Genomic DNA, 25,102 nt, shown 5'->3' with positions numbered 1-25,102 from the left:
CCCAAGCTATGGGGTGGGGGGGGGTGGGGGCTGGTCAGGAAGCCCAAGTCAAGGTCACACCACTGGTCAGCAGAGAGAACACCTCTATTAAGGGTCCCGAACACACGTGCGCCTGGGGACGCAGGGTGGCCTAGGTGAAGAGGCGGACAGTGCCGTCGGCCCCGGAGGAGAAGACCCACGGCTGGGTGGGGTGGAAGGCCACGTCCAGAACGCCCAGGTCTCGGGTCAGCGTGTGCCCCCGCAGCACCTTCACAGGCACCAGCAGTGGGTTCTGCAGCAGATCACTGTGGGGGAGGGGAGAGGGACTCGGGTCAGGGAAGCGCAGCCCCCAGGCTGGGGTGGAGGGGGGACATGGGGGGCAGGTCCAGCACTCACTTGTACACCATCCCGTGGCAGACGATGATGCTCCCGTCGTCGGAGCCAGATGCAAAGAGCGGGTACCGGGCATGGAAGGCCACAGCCCTCAGGGCCTTCTTGTGGTGCCTGCAGGGCGGGGGCTGGGTGAGGGCAAGCTAGGGCAGGGGAGGGACAGGCCAGCACCCACATCCGCATAGGCGCCTCACCTCAGTACCCTGTACGGCTCGCTGGAAAGGTCCAGGTCGAACCACACCAGCTTGCTGTCATAGCTGCCACAGATGACGTTGTCCCCTGGGAGCAGATGGGGTCATGAGGACCTGCGGGGTGCACGCTCCCCGCCAACACTCCCCCCCACAACACCCCCTCCCCAACGCCCTCACCTGCGGGGTGCACCGCCAGGCTGGACACCCATTTGCAGTTCGGTCTCAGCTTCTTGGTGAGCTCCTGGCGCAGCAGGTGGTAAAGGCGGACGCCACGCTGGGAAGCCACCAGCAGGAAGGGGCGGACAGGGTGGAAGGCCACCCGCTGCACCTGTCCGTGGCTGCGGCGGAAGGGGCTCTGGCTGCGGCGCCGGCTCAGCTGATGGATCAGCACCTGTGTGTGGCCGGCGGTGGCCAGCACCACGGCCATGTAGTCCCCACGCCCGTGCCACGTCACCTGTGTTACTGGCTGCAGGAAGCGACACTGGCTGAGCTGGGTCCCCCCGGCTACCACCGCTCCCCCCCTCCCCCCCGCCCCGCACATCCTGACCCCGCAGCCCCCGCACCTTGCCGTGGGAGACGCGCAGCCGCAGGCCCCTCTGGCGCTCCTCCTCCGAGGCCTCCAGCCAGCTGGCAGGCTGCACGGCGGGCTCCTGGGGCTGGACGAAGGTGCTCAGCAGCTGGTCCGTGCCGCCCACCACTAGCCGGTCCCCCAGCGCCGGATTCAGTAGCAATACCGAGTCCTCTCTGCAGGCCAGAGTGACACACAGCCCCTGAGGCTCGGGCCCGTGCCCGCCGCCCCCTCCCCGCCCCCCCCGGCGCCCCCCCGGGGCCTCGCACTTACACTGCCACGGCCACCAGGCAGAGGGTAGGGTGAGGGTTCCAGGCGATGCTCCTCACCACGCCCCCCACGGGCACGGTCCTCATGCAACGGGCGGTAGCCACCTCCCAGAGCCTCACGGAGCCATCGTCGGAGCCTGGACGCAGCGAACGAGGCCTTCGCCACCTGGTCCTCCCACCCGGCCCCCCGAGCTGGGAGTGCCCCCACCTCAGGCTCACCTGAAGCCAGCCACTGGCCCTCCGGGGATACACTAAGGCAGCGGACAAGGTCGCTGTGGCCCCTGTAGACCTACAGAGGAGGAGGAGTAAGGAGACGGACGCACCCACGCCCTCCCTCCCCCACCCGCCCGACAGCCTACCAGGGCCTGGCACGTGGGGAAAGGCTGCAGGTCCCGCGGCCTTGGCAGTTTAGGGATGAGGTCTTCTGGGTCCACGTTCACCTGGATAGGAGAGCGAACAGTCACCCCATCCCCACGTCCTGTGCCCCTGCCCGGGCGCACCTTCCCCCCCCCACCCCCCACATACCCTCATCTTGCGCTGCCGTGGGCACAGGTAGAGGTCAAGGCAGCGCTCGAACCGTTCCTGGATGAAGCGGCCGTACGCGGGTACGGCCCGCAGGCTCGGGAACCTGTGTGGCAGGAAGTTGAGCCTCCTCTCGCCCGGCTCCTGCTGCTCCCACGCCAGACGCTGCGGAGACAGGGGCGAGCTGGGAGCTCAGGGCCAGGGACGGGGCCCAGCGCCCCCCACCCCCACCCCCCATGGCGTGAGGCCCACCTCGTCTTCGCTGAGCAGGTACTCTGGAGGCGGGTTGTAGGACTCCGCGTGGCCGGGTAGGGCCAGCTTCGGAGCGGGCACGTGCATCTTGTGCCGGCCCAGCACGGCGTCGGGGTCTTCCTGCGCCCACAGGTCATAGAAGCTGGGCATGGGGTCCTGGGGCCGGTGAGGCTGGATCCAGCCCATCTTGATGGCGTGCACCATGCGAGACACCTGCAAGGGCAGACCAGGTCGGCTCGGGGCACGGGGGGCGCAGGGGCGCACAGCCCCGGATGCAGCACCGCACCTACCTTCTCCTTCTCCACCAGGGACGGGATGAAGCTGCGCTTGTCAGCGGGACGGTTGGTCACTGGGTGGACCATCAGGTCCCCGCTGAAGAAGTCCACAGCAGGCTGGAGGAACAGACACAGATGTGTGGGCCGGGGCCCTGCAGCCGCCCCGGACACCCAGGGCGAGCTGCCACCACCTACCTCATACGGGTCGAAGCTCACGTCCCCAAACTGGCCGCTCTGCAGCCGCCGCACCAGGGCCACCTGCTCGTCCGTCAGCCGCACATCGTGACCCGTCGTCCGGTCCTGCACCGTGCGCCTGGGGAGCCACCTGTCAGAGCCAAGCTCCGGGCCCCCCTGCCCTGACCCCACAGGCCCTGCCCTGAGCCTGCTCACCAGTAATCAGGGTTGTCCATTTTGTCCAGGAACTGGTCCAGCTCGTCACGGGTACGAAGGGGCTTGTAGATGCGCCTGCCGTCCAGGTCATAGCCCACGTGGGGGAAGTCCTCGTACCACTCCAGGGGCACATTGCCCACCGTGTTCCGGATGTCCTGGGGGCAGCAGGCCAGCGCGTCGGCACCGGGCACCCACCGTGCCCACCCCTCCCTTCAAGCTCCCCAAGTCTCAGGCAAGGGTGGATCCCTAAGGAGGCCGGGGGGACAGTCCCCAGGCACCCTGACACAGGCCCTCTCCCTGGGGTGTGACGTGGCACGGCGGCCAGTGCTGTCCCCCACCGCCCCCCTGACTGGCCCTCAGAGGCGCCGGAGCTGTACCTTCACATTTTCCACTGAAGTGGTGCCAACCCCAGAGCCTCCCCCCTGGATTCCTTGGCCAGGACTCTGGGCAGCCACAGACAAGGGTGACCTCATCGCCCATGGGCTCCCTCCCCTGGTGGGGGCCTTAGGCAAAAACGGGTAGCCACAGGCAGGGACTCAGGGAAGACCCCACAACCCACTCCAAGGGGAGGGAGAAACCACTGCCTTCTGCCCTGCACACATTCAGGGACCCCCCCCACCGCAACCCTCCCTGGTGCTGCCCGCCGCCCCCCCCTCCCCCCCCCATCCCAGAGCAGCCACATTCCTGGACACACATTCCTGGTCGAGGCCCCTGCCAGCCACCACCCTCCCTCCGCCCAGCACGGAGACTGCTGCCCAGGCGGCCGCTTCCTGAACAGTGGCCACAGGGGGAGGGGCCCAGATGAGACTGAGCGCAGCAGGGAGCCCAAAGGCCCCTTGCAAGGGGCACAGGACCCCCCCCCCGGGCTCTCCCCATCTGCACCTGCCCAGCCCAGCCCTGCCGACTTGTGTACTCCCCTCCCAGCAAGCCCATCTTCCAGGCACACCCCCGTGCCCCTGTCCTCCTCTGCACAGGAGGGGGGGGGGGGGCTCCCACTCTACACAGGCCCAATTCCAGTCCATGCGGCCATCCCTGTATTGAACACACCCCGGAGCATACAAAACGGGAATGGCGGGGGGGGGGGGGGGGGGTTCCCAGAGCAGGGATACAGGCAGGAGCTGGGAAAGAGGAGGGTCCCGGGCAGAGAGTACAGCCGACGCCAGAATGTGTGCCACCGGGTGACCCCACACACGACTCCACCCCTCAGGGCTCCTCTGTACCCCCTCCCCACTCTGCCTGGCACAAAAGGCTCAAGTGTACACAGGAGGGAGAGACAGACAAACAGGGTGTGGCCAGGCACCAGGGCCAGGGCATCTGAGTTAACTTGATCGTGCCAGGGGAGAAGACCAGCCTGGGTCACCTGGGTCCCACTTGTGACCCACTCCTGCCCACCTCCCCACCCCCCACCCCCCCCCACCCCCCCGGCTGAGGGAGAGGGAGGGAGCTGCAGAGCCCTGGTACCACCCATCAGGGGATTCCCGCTTCCCCGCGTCCCCAGAGGAAGCGAGATGCTCCAGGCTTCTTCAGCGTGGCGCGAGAAGGCAGAGGGACGAGGGCCCCTGCTCCGTGCGGCCTCCGGGGGCTGGGAGGCGGGGAGGAGGGCGGGCCGGCGCGGGGGAGGGGCCGCCGCCACTATAAAGGCCCGGCCCGCGGCCCAGCTCCAGCCCGGGACGCACACGTGCGCGCGGCGCCGCAGCCGCCACCGCGGGCCACCGAGACCCGCGCCTCCCCGGCCCCCCGGGCGGCCGCGCGGCTGGCGGCATGCGCTGCGCAAGGAGCTGACGGCGCGCCCGCCGGCCCCATGTCCTTCGCCATGCTGCGCTCGGCGCCGCCCGGCCGCTACCTGTACCCCGAGGTGAGCCCGCTGTCGGAGGACGAGGACCGTGGCAGCGAGAGCTCGGGCTCCGACGAGAAGCCCTGCCGCGTGCACGCGGCGCGCTGCGGCCTCCAGGGCACCCGGAGGCGGGCCGGGGGCAGGCGGGCGGGGGGCGGCGCCCCGGGGCCCGGGGGGCGGCCGGGCCGCGAGCCCCGGCAGCGGCACACAGCGAACGCGCGCGAGCGGGACCGCACCAACAGCGTGAACACGGCCTTCACGGCTCTGCGCACGCTCATCCCCACGGAGCCGGCCGACCGCAAGCTCTCCAAGATCGAGACGCTGCGCCTGGCCTCCAGCTACATCTCGCACCTGGGCAACGTGCTGCTGGTGGGCGAGGCCTGCGGCGACGGGCAGCCGTGCCACTCGGGGCCTGCCTTCTTCCATGCTGCGCGCCCCGGCAGCCCCCCGCCGCCGCCCCCACCACCCCCCACCCGCGACGGCGAGAACGCCCAGCCCAAACAGATCTGTACCTTCTGCCTCAGCAACCAGAGAAAGTTGGTGAGTGTCGCCCACCGGGCATCCGTGGGAAGAGAGGCGAGGAGGATGTGGTGGCCCCTGCTTCCGTAGGACCCTAGCTACTACCCACACCTGTCGGGCAGAGAGTGGGGCCAGAGGCAGGCAGAGCGCCCCCCCATCCCCACCCACCCCCGGCCACACCTGTGACCTACTGTGCCCCGGGGCCCCGGGGAGGGAGGAGCACAGCAAGGGCCCAGCTGGAGCAGGCAGGGCTGGACCTTCTTGGGCCTTCCCCCCCCAAGGCCACAGGTTCCCACGGGGACCGAAGAGGGCCACCCAGGGTCAGGTGGGGGGGTGGGGGGGAAGTGGCAGTCTACGAAGCAGGGAGGCCACTAAAACTGGAAAAGGCTGGGACCAGACCAGAGTTCAAGCGACTCTGGCCACCCACCCTGTCCCCGAAGGAAGGGGACATCACCCCTCTAATCCGTTGGCCCTGCCACAGCCCCTGGCGCCAGCCTAAGGCTTATCGGGCACCTGCTGCCTCTCCTCCGGCCCTGGCCCACGCCCCTGGGGCTGCCCACTCAGACCTCTGTGTGGCTGTGGGGTCTGCAGACAGGCTGGGGGAGAGGGGCACGTTGCGGGAGCGCTGGCCGGCTGTGATTTACAGCTGCTGCTGCTGCGCTCGGTGGCACCGGAAAAGCAGGGTGAGCAGGGAGAAAACGCGGCGCGGCTTTTCCCGATCCCCATTTCCTCTCCAGACGGCACGCGTGAGCTCCTGGGGCCTGAACATCTGGGAAACTTAATTTTACAGTTTCGGCTGTGCAGCACCGTGCTCTCTTCCCCAAAGTACACGGGGATGCCGGGGTGAGCGCGGAAGGGGGTGCAGCACCCGCCACCCGAGACAGCACCCAGCGGGGAAGCCCAGGCGCGGGCTGGCACTGGGTCTCCACCCGGGCCCTGACACCACCCCCTCCCCTCTGCAGAGCAAGGACCGAGACAGAAAGACTACGATTCGGAGTTAGAGGTGACGCCGCTGGGCTCTCCACAGAGAGCCCCCCCGTGGACCCGACTCAGGCACAGGCCTCCTGTGAGGGCGCCTCAGGCTCCTCTGGGGCCAATGGACGGACAAGCGGCGGCAGGACTCTGCACTGGCCCAGCTGGCCCAGGTCCACTGGAACCTTCTGTGCTGGCTTCCTACCTGGGTTTTCTTCTGGTCACTACGTGCTGGTATTTTGTGTCTTTGATATGATAATATAAAGTCTGGAAACTTTGTATAATTAAAAACAAAACAATATCGTCCAACCGTGGAAGCACTGTTTTCTGGAAGGTTCAGAATCCAGCCTGAGCCCAGCCCAAGATCACACTCCCAGCTCTCAGGGCGGTCTCTTCATGCCCCATCCTCCCTGGGCCCAGAGGCACCAGCTCCCAGGGAAGGCGTCCACCTTCCAGGGGCTGGGCCGTCCCTCCCAGGCCTGAGCACAGCGAGGTACCTCCTCCCGGCCTGGTGGCTGAAGGAGACGGGTGGGGGAGAGCAAGGCTAGGAAAGGAGAGAGGGAGCCCACTGCCCCACGGCAAGGGACCAAGCAGTCCGGCCTCCACTCCCAGGGCCTGCCTGGCGCCCATGCCTCCTCTGCAGGGGTGAGGAATCCAGGGCCGGCAGCACAATCATGCCAAGCCTTGGGGCCTCACCCTTTGCCACAGAGACCCAAGAAGTGGACACTCAGCCAAGAGGCTGAGTGAGGGGCACTGCCGTTGGAGCGGGTCTCCAAGCCTCGGTGGGCCTAAGGGTGCGGGCCAGATGGCACCCATCTGCAGGCACCCCGGGGTGCCCACCCCTGCGGGGGCTGCCCTGCTCCCCCAGCCCTACACCCAGCCACTTGCAGCGCTGCTCACACGGAAAGGAACCCTGGCCGCCTACCACCCTGCTCCGCCGAGCTCCTCCAAAGGCCCCACCTGCCTGTGAGGAGGGCAATTTCAGGCCCCCTCCCCGAGTTGTGCACAGCTGGCTGACCATTAAAATCCTGCAGGTGACAATTACGGTTTAGTGGCTCCAGCTCTGCTGGCACAGCACAGAAGAAAGGCAGGGGGCGGCCTTCCACGAGCCACCTCCCCCACGCTGGCCAGGCGGGCCAGCAGCCTGACTTCCGGCCAGACCTGGTAGGGAATGGCCGAGGGCGCCAGGTGTCGGCCCTGGGCCCTCCCAGCCCTCAGCACAGGCTCAGGGGCCCCCACTGACACACTCCCCTGGGCGCCGGGGAGAGGCCAGGTGCTAAGGCCCACGTGGGCACCCCAACAGGGCAGGCCCAGAGCTGCCCCCCTCCTCTGCACAGACGGGCTCCGGGGACCTGCAAAGCAGGAAGTGGTGGAGTAATTCTGGAGGAAATTCTCAAAGCCAGAGCCATTAAGGGCTAGAGGAGGGCTCTGTCCAACGTGATAGAAATATAACAGGATAAAAAGTCGCCACGGCAGGTTCCATTCGGAGAGAAACCCAACCCCAAATTTCCTTTCCTTAATCCTGCAGGAGCCTACAGCTGGCCAGAGGAAGGAGGGAGAGGGCAAGCCGGGTCACTGCAGAAGCCCCCACCCCACCCGCCTGCCTGGGGAACCAGGACCCAGGCCAGAGACACGGGGGTCCAGATGGGGGGCTGAGAAAGGCATCCCCTCTCCTCCCAGGCGGGACCTGGGGGAGGTGTCCAGGGAGGCAGGTGTACCCCAGGATCTTTGTGCTCACCCCCCTGCTTCACTGGGCACCGGGTGCGGTTCTGTGGGGGTGGCGGGAGGGGGCATGGCCCACCTGCCCCTCCCCTACTAGAATCACATCTCCACACCCGAGCCTGGATGGGGGCCGCAGACCCCCCTCATGAAGCCCCCCAAGATGATGAGTACCCGAGCGGGCGCCCACCTTGCGACCACAGCGCAGTGCCACACCCACACACAAGGCTGAGAGCGCAAACGGAGGGGACCCCGAGCCCCAGAGCTAACGGGGTGTCAGGAGGACCCTGCGGGGGGTCTTCCGAACCCGGAAAACGGGTGGGAGAAGACAGAAGGATGGTCCCCAGAGACCCAGCCCGTCAGGGCCCAGGGCACACAGGCCCAGCTCTCCACGGCAGGCCCTGTGACTCCAACAGTGGCTGCAGCTTGGCCGACTCGGGCCTGGGCAGTGGGCCCGGCGCTCCCCGAGCTGCACCGGTAGCAGCAGCGGCAGCGGCAGCGGCGGCGGCGGCGAGGGCCTGGCCGGCCAGCCAACAGGAGAGAGCGGAGGGGCGGGGGAGGAGCGCTCCGTCACCCTTCACTGCTCCAGAAATTCAAACCAGACGGGGGGGGGGGGGGCGGGTGGCGGGGGTGGCGGGCCAGCCAGAGCCCGAGCCCAGCAGCCCCACCGGAGTCCACTCAGCTACTACGGCGGCTGGGCTGGGGCGGCAGGTGCTCTGTGCCCGCTGCAGGCCCTGCCTCCCTCCCAGAAGGCCAGCCTCGTCGTCCACTGAGAGGGACAAAGACCCCGGGTTCCCTGCGTGCGCGCCCCAGAGACAGCTGGAAAGGAGGGGCCGAGCCCGCGCCCTGGGCCAGCAGCCGCCTCTGTGGGCCAAGCTGGGCTGGAAACACTCTGATCGGCCCCGGCTGTCAGCTCCCTGTCCCCGGCCGGGGGAATGAGCTGCTGGCGGCACCACATGATTCATCACCAGGCCTCAGCCCGCAGGCCAGCCGGCCCCCACCCTGCTCAGCACCTGTGGGCTGCCAGGAAGCACATGTGACCCCGCGGGGGCAAGCACCTACCAACCCCTCCAGGTCAGGCACCAAGCTCGGAGTACAGGCTGAGGACACAGACACCCCCGTGCTCTCCTGGGGGGGCCTCTGTGCCCCAAGCACAAGCCTGTGGGATGAGGCCAGCGGGGGACCCCACCCCCCAGACTGCACCGGACACAAGCGGCAAGCAACAACTGGCTGATGTGTCGGCTGGGATTTTTCCGCTCTCGAGGAGCCCCTCCCCTCCCCCTCCCCAAAGTGGCTGCAGCTGTCAGGACCGCAGATTGGAACTGCAGGTAGGGCGCTGGCCGGCTGCCCACCTCCCTCCCGTGTCTGTCTGCGAGAGAGGAAGCCGGCCCACCTCTGGAATCCTTCACTCTCTCCTCGTTCTGCCTCTCCCACCTGTCCCCTGGGAGCGTGGGGTCAGCCGCCCTCGCTCAGGCTCTCTCTTTTCCCTTGCCCCTCTCCGATTACAATGCCGGCAGTGTTCGCTCCGCTCCCCCTGCACGAAGCTCCCGCCTGTCTCTGAGCACCACTCAGCCTTCCTGAGCCTCGGCCTCTCCTCGCTCCTCCATGGTGTTTAATCTCTGTCAGAGCACCGGGCAGAGGAGGCTGGGCTGTGTGCCCCAGGCTCACCTGCTGCCTCGGAACCCATCAAAGGTTCCAGCAGGATGAGTCCTGGTTCACGGGCCAAAGGGAAGAAAGCCAGGTCCTACTTGGCCTCTTCCCGCCCCAAAGGCCAAAGCCAGGTGAGGAGACCCCAGCAGGGAGCTCGGAGCCACCTTCCCAAACCTCCTCCATCAGACCGCCACTCACATTTGCTAACCCAGGTAGCAGGGCACCTCCGCAGAAGCCGACCCCAGACACCATCACCCCCATCTGCCCGTCCCTCTCGAAAGTGCTGCCGGCCAGGCCCGCCCAAGCCATCACGTGCTAGCACAAAGGCCTCCAGCCCACTGCCTGGCCCCCACGGGGTCCACGCGGTGGGCAGAGGGTGCCGAAGCTGCCCCAGCTCCCAGGTCTTCGGCTACCCCAGACCCCCACCCACCTGCCCCTCTCCTGGGGCTGATCAAGGTGCAGTGAGCAGTCCCACCTGGGGCCCTCTGACTCTTGACTACCTGCAGGCAGGCGCTCCCAGAAACCCCTCTGGAGTGCTGCGTGTGGGCCCAGGCTCAGGGCCCCTGGCTGAGTGGTGGAGACCCCGTTCCAAGACCCACTATTCAAAGAGCTGCTGCTGCTTCAGGTTGGTCCCCAGAGCTCCACACCTGCCCCCATCCCATCTCCAGCGAGCTCCAGAATCTTACCCCAGAGGACTCACCTCAGCCCCAAGCACTGCCTGCACACAGCCAGCCCCTACCTGTGGCCCCTGTCCCCAGCCCCCTCTGCAGTCACTACCCTCCCCCCCCCCCCACCTTTCCCTCCACAAGCCAGCAGCCACACCTCCAGCCCCAGGGCAAACCCTCCGGTCCCTCCAGGCACTCTCCCACCCACCTGCCCCGCTGGGTTCCTGCTGCCAAGGAAACTGGCTCCAAGTGGGCACGAGCAACAGGCCGAGCAACAGGCCGGGGCCTCCACCACCCACGTGCCGTGGCTCTGAATCAGCCCCCCCTTCACCTGCCAGCGGCCACACGGGCCCCGCACTGAGAGACCCGGGGCTATCCCTGGACACGTACCACATCCCTCTTAAGGGACAGCTACTTCAGCCACTGCACGCTCCTCACTGCCCCCGCCCCCGCCCCCACCCCCGGGAGGGAATCCTCTCTCCTAAGGAAGGAGGCAGCACGGGGGGGGGGGGGGGGGGGGGGGGGGCAGCACTGGGGAGAGGAGGGCGTGCCTCCGACCGGGCACCGCAGGCCTGGCTCAGAGGTGGAGCCGGGCAGAGGCACCGAGGGGCACTCTGCGGTCACAGCCGTCACACCCAGTGCACCCTGTGGCCACCACCTGCAAGGCCGTGGGTCAGACCGGCGGGAAGGGACAGACCAGAGCCTGGCCGGCGGCCCCGCTTGCGGGCCGGCTGTGGGGGTGTCGGCCGACACGAGGAGGCTGAGCGCCGGGCGCTCTGCACAAACAGCCCGAAACCTGAGCCGACAGGCTCCCGCTGCCAGCAGCGACGCAAGCCCTCGGAGCGCGCGGGCGGCCAGGATGGGCGGGGCGGCGGCCCCGGGAGGAGCGGGAGGCCGCCAGCGCTGGAGGCAGCTGCCGGTTCAGTAGCTGGGAGAAGCCATTAACGGCCGTTTGGCGAGAGAGCAGAGGGGATCGCGGGCTCTGGATGCAGACAGGCCTGGGCTCGTCCCCGCGGGATCCCAAGTTACTTCGAGGCCAGGGCGCCGCGGAGCCGGCCAGGGCTGCAGCCTGGCCCCCGCCCACCGCAGAGGTCTCTCCGGGCACAGGAGGGTCCCACGGTGGACAGGAGGGGGTCAGGCTCTGGGGCTCAGGGACTGGGATGAGGTGGATGCCTCCCGGTCTCCCTGGCCAGAGTTCAACAGCCACCCCTCACCTCTCACCTCTCGCCGGCCTCAGTTTCTCCCAGCTGCTCGGAACAAAGAGGGGCCCCGATGCCGCGAAGGCCGCCGGCCCCCTCCCCCCACCCCGCCCCACCTCCCCCGGGTCCGGCGGCTGGATGAGATCACGTCTGTGAGGTGCGGTGCCGTGGGAGAGGAGTGAGGTGGACGTGTGGGGGTGGGGTGGACACAGCCTGCGGCTGCTCCGGGCTCCCCCCACTCCAGGCCCCCCGCCAGACCCAGCGGCACGTCCAGGGGACTTGGGCCCCAACGTGGCTTGGGATGTGAGTCTGGGGGACTGAGGAAGGCAAACGTACGGAAACAGGACTCAGACCATCCCACGAGGGTAGACTGCCACTCATCAGTCAGCATCTGGGGTGGGGGGCTCCCCAAAGCCAAGGCCAGCAATCAGAGGGTCCAGAAGCCCCAGCACACACCAGCTCAGGCCTCAGATCCAGACCCAGGGGTGGGGCGGGGTGGGGCAGGGCCCAGGGGAAGGGACTCCAGGTGTGGCCACCACACAGCAGCATCCAAGAAGATCCTCTCTCCCAGGAGCACGAAACCCGTGAGGACACCTCTGACGCCAGCCAGAGCCCGAGTGGGGTCCACACGGTGCCGACCACTTCTAAGCACGCTGCAGGGAGAAGGTGTAGCTCTGACACCAGGAATGTGCCCGGACCGCGGCCCCCGAGCCCTATGCTCTGCGCCGGGTCTGTTCAGGTGCCCGACGGGACCCCTCGCCGCCTGGCCCCCAGGCCTGTTCCCTGAAGCCCACCCCACTTTGCCAGGATGGCAGAGACACCCACAAAGTCAGCACGGAAGGACCCGGAGCACCCCAGGCACACGTGCTGCTCAGGGAAGCGTCCGCCGGGCCTGGCGCAGCTCCTGAAGGCTAGGCTCTGCCGCCCCCTCGAGCCGCAGGCCGGCTGTGCTGGCAGAGCTCAGGAAGGCGGGCATCGGGCCCCCTCCTGTCACTCACACATATGGGATAGTCATTGCCAGAGGAAGCGGCCCCCGCAGGCCGGCCGGGAGGAGCGCCTCCCTGTGGGCAGGCCGAGGCCCCTCCCCCGCCTCTGCACTCCATTTACAACCATCATCGATTTCTCAAAATACCAAATATAAAAAAGTAGCCGACAGGATGTGGCTGCCGACAGCCAGAGCCCCTGGGAGGGGGGAGACAGGCAGGGAGCCGCACTGCGCTGGCCCCCCCTCACCGTGTGCGCCCGCTGCTCCGGCCAGGAAACCAATTTATTTTGTTTTGTCTCTGTTCTCTAAACGCACAGAGGCCAGATCGGGCGGGCAGCCAAGGCTCCTGCAGCCGCTGCCAAGAGAGCGTGAGGGTGGGGGTGGAGGCCGAACAGGGGAGGGGGCGCGTGCCTCCCCAGGCCCCGGGACAGCCCCTGACAGGCAGCTCTGGAGGGCCGCTGTCCCTGCAAGCCATGCGCCAAAGCCATCCCCCTGCAGCTCCAAAGAGGCACGCACCTGGGCGCCCACCAGGGCCCTGGGAGGCGTGGGGCCACAGCCCTGCCAGTGACTGGGACACACGTGGGAGGGGACAGGCAGGAGGAGATGGCCACCTCCGGGCTCAGAGCTCCTCAGCCTCCAGCCCTCCCACATCAGGCAGGCCCAGGGAGCTGAGCCTCTGGCCCACACACCAGGGCCTCCGGACGTCAGACTGGGCACCACTTGCCCACCGCCACGCTTGTCCCTTCAGACGACAAACGTGAAGGAGCGACCGGATTCACTGGAGCCACATCAGTCCACTCCTCGAGGACACCGAGGAGAGCGGGGGCGGAACACCCAAAGGCCACCCACCTCCTGCCCTCAGCACCCAGACCCGTCACCCCCCGAGGCCCAGCACAGGCCAGCTGGTGCGACAGAAGCCACCCCTGCCCCAACCTCTCCGTGCCCACCGAGAGCACAAGCACAGCCTCCGCAGAGCGCACGGGGGACCCCAGCATCAGGGGCCGCCCCACAGACACACCTGGGGGTCCACCGCATCACATCCACCCTCCCTCCTTTCCTAGTGATCCCACACACACTCACCCTCCTGCAGACAGGTGTCCTGACCCCAAAATCGTTCTCCCAAACCACGAGTGGGGCCCCTCACTGTGGCCTGACTCCTCTGTACCCAGCACAGCACAGCCCCCCTGGGGAGGAGGCAAGCCCAGCCCGCACCTCCTCATCAGAGCTGTCTTCCGCGTACTCTTCATAGCCCTTCGCTCTCGCCACCTCTGTCCTTGGGGAAGGGATGCCAGCCTGTAGAGAGAAGGGACAATTGTTATGTCAGGATGTGATGCCGTCTGACCTCGGACAGAGCCCAGGCCCGAAGTCCCTTGGCCCCTCCTTGGGACTGGAGGCTCGGGAACAAACTATCCCTCTTGCTGATGCTGAGGCCGAGGTTCCCGCCGCCCCCAATCTCTAGGCAGCTCCAACCTGGCCCTGGGCCTCAAGACAAGATCAGGGTCACCCCAGGTCTAAGCAGGCCTCATGGGCCTCACCTGGGGTCCTGTCAAGGGCCAGCCCCGTCACTACATTCAAGTTCCTCCAAGGAAGGACCCCAGGGAAGGGCTGACACCTGGTGCCAGACTGGAAAAGGAACAGTCAGCAACAAAGCCACCAGCTGAGGGCCTGGCCACCCCCGCACCAGTTAACGAAAAAACCGGCTGCAGGGCTCCTGGCCCGACAGCCCCTACCCGGCCCTGCCAGGTTCAGGAGAGCCCAGGGTCCAGGGGCAAGGTGGGAGAGGCCACTCGGGGGCAGCAAGTGAGGGCAGGGCAGGGGGGTTACCCACACCCAGGCCAGCCGCTCTGGAGGCAGGCCTGTGGCACCTGCTGCTGGTGGTCACGAGGCCACAGCCGGCTCACTCCTAGGGCAAGACCCTCCTCCCAAGGCGGCCTCCGGTCTGCAGCAGCTGAGAGAGAGGCGCCCCCTAACCTGCAGAACGCTGCGGGGGACACAGCCCTCTGGCACCCACCCCACCCACGTGTCCACGGCCCCAGGCTGACCCCGGTCCACCAGGTCAGTGAGTGGGCGCCACTGAACATTCACACCCTAACCTGGAAAACAGATCCTTCCCTCACGGGGTGGGGGGATCGGGTGTACCGGAACCAGGACTGATGGGGAAAACAGCCCTACCTCTCACTCCTGGGCGCAGTAAAGTACTCTGGAGCAGGAGCCCCTGAGCGCAGCACCCCCGCCAGAGCCCCGCTCCCCCTGACCGGGCAAGAGCCAAGGGCCTGCGAGGCGGCTCTTCCTCTCGCCTGTTTTTTCCCTCAGTATAAGGAGGGTGGGAGACTAAGTTTTTCTCCAGGCCAGGAACAAGGCGGGATTCGGTTTCCATGTCTCCCCCACCCCGCTCCCCATGCTGCACGCGCTGTGGGAGCCGTGCCCGCTAAAAGTGGGTCAGCACCGCCTGATGGGTGCGGGCCGTGGGTGGGGGGCAAGGAGGGCCCAGAGCTCTCCTCCCATCCTTGCCCGAAGGGAGCTCCGCCTGCAGCAGCAGCCAGGGGGCACACCTGCCCCAGGCTCAGGGCTGGGCACCAGGCCTCCTCAGCAAGTGCCCCCAATGCCAGGCCACGGCCAGCAGGTCCACGGTGGCGGCCCCGGCCAGGCTCCACGGCTGCCCACAGCACCAAGCCTGCTGATGCTCTCCAGCAGCACTGAACCCTGCAGAGCCCTACATCACCTGCGCCTCAGGCCATGGTCATGGGGTCCCCTTGTCCTCCAGTGCACCCCACATCGTCCTGTGCTGGGTGTGGCCAGCGCCCCGGGCAAGCGTGCAGGCACAGGGAGCCAGAGACAGGCCAGTCCCCGGCAAGGAGGGGCACCCCAGCAGCGGGCAGCAAGTTCCCACACAAAAGAGCTGGACCCCCAGCCCTCCTTGGTCTCTCTCCAGAAGTGGTGCTGCAGGCAGCACGGTGGCCACCAGGGGGCAGCAGAGGCGCGGGCGCAGCCCAGCTCCAGGATCCAGGGGCGGCTCCGGGAGCGACCCCTTCACAGCCTGGAGACCCTTTGCTGGGCATTCAGGAAAAAGAAAATTTAAAAAGACAACTTAAAAGGAACGTGAAACACGAAAGGACGCGAACCCAAGAACGGGGGCCCCACCATCCTTGCCTCCTGTCTCTCACTCGGCGCAGCCCTGCCACCGTCGGAGACGGTGGTCCTCAGGCGCAGAATCCAGGAGGTCGGGGTCTGCCCAGACCCACACCGTCTGCAGGACACGAGCACCCACCTCAAGACAGGCTCAGCCCTGCGTGGCACTGCCCCCTCAATGTGCCCACATTGGACACACAGAGAGAGGCAGCCTTCTGTCGACGAGTGCCCCCCCGACCAGGGCACAGCAGGAGCGAAGGGCAGACCCGTGTACAGTGGCGCGAGGAACTGTGGGGCATCAGCAAAGAGGCCAGCAGCAGGCAGGCAGTCCGGGGGCCAGTGTCCAGGCAGGGCCAGAGGCACGCAAGGGCACGCTGAGCACTAGGGAGAGGGAGGCCGTGTCGACAGCTGGGCAGCAGGCCGGGACCACCTCGGAGCGGAACAAGCAGCAGGCACCCCTGGGTGAAGGGCCACGGGGCAGACAGCACTGGGAGCCCAGGTCAGGCCGTGTCTCCGAATCCCGGGCGGCCTCTGGACCTGGTCCTCAGGGGAACTCGCTCCTGCTTCTCTACCCACCCCCAAGACTGTAATACACCGTGAAGACCGAAGCAGGGGCCCCGAAGGGGTTCTGACAGCCTAAATGGCATCTCATTGCAGCTGCAACAGACCCAGCCCGGCCACACCCCACTGCCACCGCCAAGCACGCATGTGACAACACAGGCTCCCCGACCTCCCGACGTGGGCTGTGCTGGCTCAGACTAGGTCAGCCAGGCTGAAACTTTGCTCCCTGCATGGCCTTCCCTGCGGGGTCCCGGGCAGGACTGCTCACAAGAGGGTGCTGTCAAGAGACTCAGAAGAAAGGAAACAGCAGCCACCACACCCTGAAGGTCCACAGGAGGTGTGCCGGGCTCGGGAGTGTCCCTGACACCTCGGTGCAGGGGTCACATCCAGAGCGCTCCTGGTAACACATGTTCTCAGCGACCCAGGGGAGGAGCAAAGACCCCGTGCACAGAGGAGCCTCCAAGAACCTGATCCGCAGACCCTCCGGACTGGCCCTCGCTGCTGCAGAGCCTCCTCAGGGCCCAGCTCAGGGAAGGGCCGGGGTCGAAGAGCTCCGTGCACATGCCCATCCGCGCACATGCCAGTCTGACCAGGAGCACGGACTGACGCCGAGGAGGTACACATGTTAGAGAACATGCACCACCGGGGCCCACCAAGGCCAGAGAGAACATGAGATAAGAACACCCCTCATTTCTCAGAGAAAAAGGAGGGAGACTCGGGGCCAGGGTCATGCCCCGGAGCAGGACCAGGCCCTGCACAAGGAGATGGTTGCCCTTGCCTGGCCGCTGACCACGCAGGGCGACCCGCTTCCCCATTTACAACAGAAAAACTGAGTGGGACTCAAAGCCACTGCTGCACGTGGCCGCAGGGGAGGAGGCCGAGGACCTGCCGGCACCTAGACCTGATTCACACGAGACCCTCGGGCCGAGGCCACAGCCAACATGGCCACGAGGTAAGGGTCCGAGAGGGATGGCGGGGGTGGATGCTGTAGCTGTTCCAAACCATAGCTGTAAATCTTTGACTTTCCTCCCATCAAGGGGCAGTCTACGTGCCCCCTCCCCAAATCTGAGTGGGCTTGTGGCCGGCTCACCTGTCCGAGGAGAGCAGCCCCGACTGACAATGCATGAATTCTGGATCCAGACCATGAAGCTCCTGCACATCTGCCCCATATTACAGACAGCCTGTCCTCAGAGCCCCGACGGTGGGGACGTCCCAGACGGGCAGGCAGACTTGCCCAGTGAGTGCCCATCATGCAGGTTGCCCCAGCCTGGACACGAGTGGAGAGGCCCCAGATTTCTTCCTCAGGACCCTCACCTGAGCCCCCCAAACAAGGGGTGTGATGACTGATGGTCCTGCTAGACAGAACATACCAGAACCCTGGAGGGACACGGCTGAGGGAGGCTGTGGGACCCCCCCAATCCCACTGACCATGTCACCCGGACACGATAGCACCTCACCCTGCCTGAACTCTGATCCCCAGAAATGAGAGTGCCACAAAATGTGTCATGCCTGGAGGTGGCAGGGCAGGTGGAGGAACCACTGCCTCCCCTCCCCCACGGGGCCGCATCCTCGCTCCTATGGTAGGCGCTCCATTAACTAGCTGGTGACAGTCATCGGATGTGCCCCCAGCTGCCTCCCACAAGCCACAGCTCCACCGGTGCCAAGACCCAGGCGGGCCCCTTCTGCCCGCAGGTCTGCAGCACACAACAGGCAGAACTCTTCCTGAAATACCTACAGAACACTACTCACGGGCACAATCACTTGTATGGTCACATTCTTGAATGTGGTGAGCAGACTAATGAGCCAACAATGGGAACTTCTGGACGAAAGAAAACAAAGTAGGAAAACCCCACGTAAATAAGGACCCAACTAAACACAACAAGGAGGAAAAATGGGTCCTAAACAAGCACAAAAGGGTAAGACGACTTTCAATACATAAATCCACTCAACACAAGTAGTCCAGAAGAAGCACGAAGACCTCACCTTTCCCAGGGGACCACAGAGAGCTGCTGGGGAGGACGCCGGCAAGGGAGCACGCTCCTGCCTGCCAAGCAGGAAGCCAGGGACCCGGGAACAGGGAGGGCAGGGGTCGGCGTGCTGGGGACGGGGGGAGCCTGAGGAAGCTCCCCATGCCTGAGAGTGGACACAGGAGGGACGCAGGCAGGCGGCCGAGAGCCAGGGAGAGGCTGGGCGGGGGGGTGGGGCAGAGGTGACACCCGGCACACAGGGAACACGCAGCACGGGGCCCCTCTACAGCCTCCTTCAGTGACGCGTGTGCCGAGGACTGTCCGGCTGGGGCAGGCTTGCAGACACGCCGTGCACAGAGTGAGGGGCAGGGGCTGGGCCCCACCTCGGCCTTGAGCTGGAGCCCGTGGGGAGCAGAGGGCGGGGCTTGGGGAGGGGATGCAAGGCCCCCAACGCCAGGGGTCCACGTGGCGCTCCCTGACCCACGTGAAGGGGAACAGAAGTGGGGCCTACAGAGCCTGACCTTCGAGAAATAGGACAGTGATGGAAACTGTGTCTTGGGGGGCACACAGCCGGAACCATGCTCCCAGAAACACAGGAAAAGATGCCTCGTTCCCAACTTAAGAAAAAAATCACAGTGCAACACGAGGCCACTTTCCACGTATTAGGGTAAGAAAATACTGAGGTTTCACCACACACAGTCTCGGCGGGATGGGAAACAGGTGCCTCGGGGGGTGTGGCGAGTTCAAATAGCACACTTTCCTTCCACTAAAACACATCGGCCTTTGACCCAGAGATGCTTCCCGGAACGTATCCGAAAACCTGCTTGCACATGCAAGCAAATGAGGGGAGCATCGCAAGACCACCGGGACAGCACAAGGTCACAAGTGCCCACCCACTGGCGGCCCGTGCACGCTGCAGGTACCGCGCGCGAGGGTGGTCCTGAGACAGAGAGAAGAGCAGAGCAGAAGACGGCGGTTAGGAAGCCATCAGACATGACACAAACGGGCGCCTGGATGTGTGAAGAACACCCTGGAGAGACTCAGGGACCGGAAACAGTCCTCACCCTCGTGCAGGAGCAGAAGGCAGGGCAGGGCGGGAGGAACGACCCTCAGGAACTCCCGAGCGAGTGCTCTGCTGTGTCCCTACCATGCACGTCACATGTTCCACGCAACCCTAACAAAGCAGTGGACACATCTGCACGGCCACCAAACCCCCAGGAGGAAGTGGAGGAGGAGCTCACCGATGGTGGCACCCAGGGCAGCCAGACACCGAAGAGGGTGACCCTGAGCACCTGGGCCACATAACCCCATCTCTCCCCGTGGGAAAGGAAGGTGGACACTCAGGGCAGTCTCCAGAGAACATGCCTGTGACCACCTGGCCATCCACGATCACGTGTGGAGGGTCCCAGCAGGATGTTCGTGGCCTGCCCGGGATGGCCTGTGGCAGCCACACGTGGAACCCATGGACGGACTTATGGGGCAGGGTCCCCGGACAATGACCTATCAGCCCCATACCTCCCAGAACCATTAGGCAAATACGGCAGCCCCCGCCTGCACAGGTACTCAGCAGCCTGCGTCACTTGATCAGTGTGTCTGGGCCAGGGGGCATCAGAGACAGTCGGAAAAGCCCAGAGGACCGTACCCACAATTAGCACCTATTTCCTGCTGGCCTCTGCCCCAGGATGTGTGTCCTTGATGTGACGTTAGAACGCAGCCTGACAATGAGGCAGGATGCCCTTCAGACACGTGAAGCAGTGTGGCCACCTGCTTCCTTGGAAGTGGGGGGAGCCTGGAGACAGCTTGTGTACAGGAAGCGGAAGAAACGGCGACGGGAGCCAAGTCACAAACGGGAGCACGCAGCGGGGAGAGAAGTTACTGCAAAGCCTCACGGCACAGTGGCCATCAGCACCTAGTAAGAACCAAGCCCCAGGAAGGAGGCACCGGAGCGGGAGGAAGAGCGGAAGAACATTTTGCTTGGTCGTACAAGCTGGAGTGGGTCCCTGGGAAAACGCCACTTCGACCTGACAAGCAGCTCACCTACAGCCACTGTTTGCAAGACCACAGAGGCGGCCACGACCAGAAGCCAGAGAACGCTGGGCTTCCTGTTAAAAAGCTGGGACACCCGGCAAAGACACGAGCAGAAGCTGGCGTCACTGCTGGCAGGGGCCCATAGAGCTGACAGTGGTAGGGACACCGATTCTAGAAGCTGCTCAACGGAAGTGGGTCTTGGGTTGATGGCCCGTGCGGGTGGCAGGAACACCTTGTCAAGACAGGTTGACATTTTGACAAAAGCCTCCATGGTGTGACAGGTAGCAGGCCCCTAGCTACAGCAGGTGAAACCCCGAGAAGACCTTGACCCAGGGGAACCCCCCCATCATAGGGCTTCAGACGGTGGAGTGCAGGCCTGACCGGGGCTGTCATATGGGGGCCACTCTGGACGCCCCATACGGCCACGTTCGGGCAGATAGGAACACATGGAAAGCGGTGACTGGCTGCTGGCTCAGTTTCTGGCTACGAGGCTACATGCTGCAGACGGGGCTCAGACCATCCAAAGAGGGGGTGTGGGCAGAAAACGCGGAGGGGAAACCAGCTCAACCAGGTGGATGGGTGTGAAAGGCTTGAGGAACAGGTGGAAAAAAGGAGAGACAGGGAGATTTCCACTAAGCGAGAGAACATTCCCCCCACACCTCAATCCCCTCTCTCTGCCTCGAGGAGTTCAAACCTAAGGGTGACAACTGTGATTAGAACAGGAAGTGCTCCAATACAGGCCACCTGTATCCCTCAATTAAAGCATAAAAAAGCCAGACATGTGAACACTGACGGGCACAGGGCAGGACCCTGAGGTGGCCATCCAGGGTGTGTGTGGGACTCAGAACCGCTCATGGCTCGTGGGTCTCGTGTCCAGGACTGCCCACAAGAGACAGGGATGGCCTTACGGCCTGGGCGTGAGCAGGAAGGAGGGACACCTCCCAGGCAGGAGACGAGGAGGGTGAAGTCCTGAAGCCGCCCCCGCACGGCACACACCGGAAGGGCCCCGGTCCCGGCTTCAAGTGGGGGGCAGGACAGGCTGCTGCAGAGCCAGCTCCCCTGGACGGAGGGCTGCGCCCCACCTTCTGACAAGGGAAGGCATCTGCTCTCTCCTGGGCTGTGGCCTCAGTCCCTGCTGGATGGCCCAGCAAGCAGACCGAGAAGGTGGCCCTGCAGGGAACACCCGGCCATGTTGGCACAGAAACCTGAGAAGGACCCATGTGGACAAGCACGTGCCCAGCAGCTCAGAAGGGACGGAGCGTGGGCACACGCAGAATGCGCCCCTTCCATCAGACCCCCTGGACATCCTCTTGAGGTACCTGCACCGTTACCTCATTTAGAGAACCTAAAAAAATTTTTTCATTAAAGGGGCGCCCGGGCAGTTCAGTCATTTGAGTGTCTGACTTCATTTGTCTGACCTGACTTCAGGTCATCAACTCGCTTTCATGGGTTCGAGCCCCACGTCGGGCTCTGTGCTGACAGCTCAGAGCCCGGAGCCTGCTTCAGATTCTGTGTCTCCCTCTCTCTGCCCCCGCCAACCCCCGCTCACATTCTCTCTCAAAAATTAATAAAGGTTAAAAAAAAAAAGAAAGAAATGTTTATTAAAAAAGTTACTTAATTTTTTTTAAGTAGGCTCCACACCCAACACAGGGCTTGAACTCAAGACCTAGATCAAGACTGTGTGCTCTACCTATTGACTGAGTCAGCCAAGTGCCCCAAAAGTTATTTAACTTTTAAAAATTACTTTTAAAATTCTGTTTATAAACAAAGACAAAAAACCCTTTGTAAAAAAAAAAAAAAAAAAAAAAAATGGGGGGATGCCCGGGTGGCTCCGTCGGTTAATCATCTGACTTCAGCTTAGCTGATGATCTCACGGTTGAGTTCGAGCCCTGCGTCAGGCTCTGTGCCATAAGCACGGAGCCTAATTTGGATCCTCTTTCCTTCTCTCTCTGCCCCTCCCCAACTTGTATGCGCATGGGCTCCCTCTCTCTCTCTCTTTCTCTCCCTCCCTCAAGTAAAAATACACTTTAAAAAAATTTTTTTCAAAAAAAAAATTGGGGCACCTAGCTGGCTCTATCTGTAGAGCATGTGACTTGATCTCAGGGTCATGAGTTCAAGCCCCAGGTTGGGTGTGTAACCTACTTAAAAAATACGTTAATTAATTAAATTAAATAAATATGTCAGTGTGTGGACCCTTAATTTTAAAAGGAGGAGAAAAGACACGGGAAGGTGATGAAACTGTTAGCTGTGGTCACAAACCACAGCAAAGGCAGGGAATGAGAACTCCCACTCTGTACCGAACAGTGCTGAGAAAACATTTAATTTTTGTCAAGAAAGTGTATTTTGTAATGTTTTTAAATGTTTATATATCTTTGAGAGAGGACACGCACAATGCTCAAACAGGGGAGGGGCAGGGAGAGAGGGGACAGGGGATCTGGGGCAGGCTCCACGCTGTCAGCACAGAGCCCCAAACGGGGCTTGAACTCACGAACCATGAGATCATGACCCAAGCAAAAGTCAGACACTTAACAGACGGAGCCACCCAGGCGCCCCTATTTTATAATTTTATAAAGCTAAAAAGAGGGAAAAATCGTTGGCCATCACCCTACAAACCATGGTCAGTACAGTAAACACATCTCTCCCTGCACACCAGCATTACAACTAAGGCTTGAGTGAGTGGAAGGTTGAAATGTGACTTTAAATCTTTTCTTCCTAGAAAACAGAACAAGCACGGCTTTTTGGTTTCTATTATGGGGGTGGACTTCTGTATGATTCAAAGTCGTAACTTCCAGAACACCAGACCCACTGGAAATATAGTTATAAACTACTTTCTACAACATTCCAGGGGCGCCAGGGTGGCTATCCGTTGAGTGTCTGACTCTTGATTTCGGCTCAGGTCCTGATCTCAGGGTCGTGAGTTCGAGCCCCACCTGGGGCTCAGTGCTGACAGCAGGGAGCCCACTTGTGATAGTCTCTCTCTCAAAATAAATAAATAAACTTTTAAAACCAGTAAATAAAACACTCCAAACAGCTAATGTCATATTTTAGTTTAAGCTTTTCTCTCATTTTTCTCGCTTGAGACAAGAGCCGAAGTACCCCTTCCCCATCACCACAGAGGTGGGCACGATGCCGAAGCGTCAACCGGCAAGGCTCTCTGGGGCCAGGCTCGAGTGGAACGGCGCTCCTGTCGGGCCGGCCCCCTCATGTGTGTCCTGGGAGCTCCCTGCCAGACAGTCTCTTGCGCATGAATCCCCACCTCAGGCTTTGCCCCTGGGAAACCCAGGCTACGACTGAGTCTAGCAAAGAGGGCTGAGTCCTATGGAAAGGTGACGTCAGAATCATCTGAGGGGGAGGCCCAGGGAGGTGGACTTTTCGAGTTCCTGAGAACAGAGCGCGTAACTGTGAAAAACAGCACCCGACTCGGAGCGCTCCAGCTCCAACCAGGAAGCTCGAAAACAGCAGTGAGGACGCTGAGAGCCCGAGGCCTGGGGGTCGCTTTCTTTCCTGGCCACCTTCATGCCAGAAGGGCCCACCAGGAGGCTCCTCACTCACCCACCTGCACCTGCTGCCCAGAGGTCTCCTCCATCCTGCTGTGGCTGTCATCACCGCTGGCCCCATCCTCTCCCTCGGCTGGGTCATCCTCACTACTGTCGCTGCCGGAATCCTGCAGGCCTGAGAACACGCTCTCCTCGCTTTCAGACAGGCCAGAATCACTGCCATCCTGGAGGCTGGCAGCCGATGCAGAGACGAGGGCGGTCTGCAAGAAGCAGTCTTGGTGACAGCCAGGTGTCCAACCCACCCTCCGCCCACCAGGCACCCTGCTTGCCGACCGCTGGCTCTGTGTGGCCAGCCTCCAAGGCCACAGCCCTCAGGCTTCTTCAGCAGAGCTCTGCTCACCAGACAGCATCTCATCCCTAACTCTGCAGGACACGGCATACAGTTCGTGACCCGGTCACTGCCTTTACCAGAAAAAGTTGAACGACAGGAAATAGTACACCTTGAGAAAGCACTTAAGCACAGAGTCGCGGACTCGCTATTTCTTAACAGTTTGCAACTCCCTCACCTTCTTGGACACATAAAAGTTACCCCACGGTACGCGACCTAGTTACCACGGACACGACCCTGCTACAGCTCACCGCACCGTCTACCTCTGGCGTTTACTCAGGTGCACAGTGATGACAGCAAACAAATACCGCAAACGCAAACAGCTCCTCGAAGTACGGACCAGGTGGTGGAAGCAACCAAGTCTGGTGCCCACAGCTACCTCCTGGTAGGGCAGGATGGCACCCGACCAGGTGACGGGGGAGCCTGATGACACAGCTAAGTGGGGTCGGTTGAGAAAGGCTGACCTGTACATGCCTCCTAACACTTTCTACAACCCAGATGTAATGACATCACGCAACCGACCTGGGGTTAGCTGGACAGCAGGCGTGGCCGTGAGTCCACTTAAAATCATGTCCAATGCAGTAAACCCTAGGTTCCAGGCAGGCTCTTTCAATCTCGTCTCTTACCTTCAGAATACGCCTATCGCACTAAGCGCCGTGTAGATGTGTAGATATTTACACAACGGCAGGACGCATAATTCAAAGGGTCTGAGAGGCTGCTGCACAGATGCCACCTCTACTTCCCGCTGCCTCTACTCCGCCTCCCACTCCAGCCACCCCCTGCGCAGGTGCTTGCTGCCAAGGACGCTCGCCACGAGGCCACCTCCAGCAGGGGACAGACGGTCCCTTCTTTCTCGCATCCCCGGGCCCGCAGCGCGCCGGGCGGCCTCGCCGTGTGCGGAAGAGCCACCACGTGCGGCCACAGGCCCCGCCGCCCGACCCCGCCGCCCGGCCCCGTCCCCGTCCCCGTTGTCACCTCCTCCGGCTCCAACTCCGGCTCGGGCTCCGACGGCCGCTTCCCAGGCCGCGTCCCCGTGGCCGACGTACGCCCCGCGCCCCAAACACCCGCCATGCTACCCGGCTAGTTCGGACCGGCGCCGCCACTTCCGGCAGCGCCGGCAGCGTGGGGACTGGGGGCGGGACCTGCGGGGTCA

At 63.7% G+C, this 25,102-nt stretch overlaps 2 protein-coding genes across 6 annotated transcripts; one reads left to right on the top strand and one right to left on the bottom strand.

Annotated features, from left to right (window-relative positions):
- Nucleotides 1–66: 66 nt before the first annotated feature.
- BOP1 (BOP1 ribosomal biogenesis factor) lies at nt 67–25,090 on the bottom strand. 3 transcript variants are annotated; one of them, XM_045455524.1, is made up of 16 exons: nt 24,925–25,090; nt 23,621–23,821; nt 13,592–13,672; nt 2,837–2,991; nt 2,642–2,759; nt 2,462–2,563; nt 2,172–2,384; nt 1,923–2,084; nt 1,757–1,837; nt 1,617–1,686; nt 1,402–1,534; nt 1,124–1,304; nt 738–1,026; nt 564–648; nt 376–483; nt 67–284 (listed from the first exon to the last, which is right to left on the bottom strand). In XM_045455524.1, exons 1-16 carry the CDS (start codon nt 25,018–25,020, stop codon nt 131–133), a joined length of 2,229 nt encoding a protein of 742 aa, XP_045311480.1. In that variant the 5' UTR covers nt 25,021–25,090; the 3' UTR covers nt 67–130. The 3 variants fall into 3 exon arrangements, with proteins under 3 accessions (XP_045311480.1, XP_045311481.1, XP_045311482.1); XM_045455525.1 differs by lacking the exon at nt 23,621–23,821 and having other exon boundaries at nt 24,925–25,081; XM_045455526.1 differs by lacking the exons at nt 13,592–13,672; nt 23,621–23,821; nt 24,925–25,090 and adding an exon at nt 3,214–3,410.
- Nucleotides 4,320–6,470, top strand: SCX (scleraxis bHLH transcription factor). 3 transcript variants are annotated; one of them, XR_006706781.1, is made up of 3 exons: nt 4,320–5,210; nt 5,927–6,032; nt 6,152–6,222. XR_006706781.1 is itself a non-coding variant. In XM_045455653.1 (3 exons), the coding sequence occupies exons 1-3, from the start codon at nt 4,638–4,640 to the stop codon at nt 6,423–6,425; spliced, it is 900 nt and encodes a 299-aa protein (XP_045311609.1). In that variant the 5' UTR covers nt 4,330–4,637; the 3' UTR covers nt 6,426–6,470. The 3 variants fall into 3 exon arrangements, 2 of the variants coding, with proteins under 2 accessions (XP_045311609.1, XP_045311610.1); XM_045455653.1 differs by having other exon boundaries at nt 4,330–5,210; nt 5,980–6,032; nt 6,152–6,470; XM_045455654.1 differs by lacking the exon at nt 5,927–6,032 and having other exon boundaries at nt 4,453–5,210; nt 6,152–6,470.
- Nucleotides 25,091–25,102: the final 12 nt, after the last annotated feature.

This window comes from Leopardus geoffroyi, chromosome C3 (assembly GCF_018350155.1).
Source record: "Leopardus geoffroyi isolate Oge1 chromosome C3, O.geoffroyi_Oge1_pat1.0, whole genome shotgun sequence".
In the NCBI taxonomy this organism is placed as follows: domain Eukaryota; kingdom Metazoa; phylum Chordata; class Mammalia; order Carnivora; family Felidae; genus Leopardus; species Leopardus geoffroyi.
Note: the sequence above shows the minus strand (reverse complement) of the source record. Positions and strands in the feature narration are given on the sequence as shown.

Coding starts and splice junctions, on each gene's coding strand:
- SCX (XM_045455653.1), top strand. CDS start 4,638: ATGTCCTTCGCCATGCTGCGCTCGGCGCCGCCCGGCCGCTACCTGTAC. Junction 5,211..5,979: donor TCAGCAACCAGAGAAAGTTG/GTGAGTGTCGCC, acceptor TTAATTTTACAG/TTTCGGCTGTGCAGCACCGT. Junction 6,033..6,151: donor AAGTACACGGGGATGCCGGG/GTGAGCGCGGAA, acceptor TCCCCTCTGCAG/AGCAAGGACCGAGACAGAAA.
- BOP1 (XM_045455524.1), bottom strand. CDS start 25,020: ATGGCGGGTGTTTGGGGCGCGGGGCGTACGTCGGCCACGGGGACGCGG. Junction 2,760..2,836: donor ATGGACAACCCTGATTACTG/GTGAGCAGGCTC, acceptor GTGGCTCCCCAG/GCGCACGGTGCAGGACCGGA. Junction 285..375: donor TGCCACGGGATGGTGTACAA/GTGAGTGCTGGA, acceptor CCTCCCCCACAG/TGATCTGCTGCAGAACCCAC.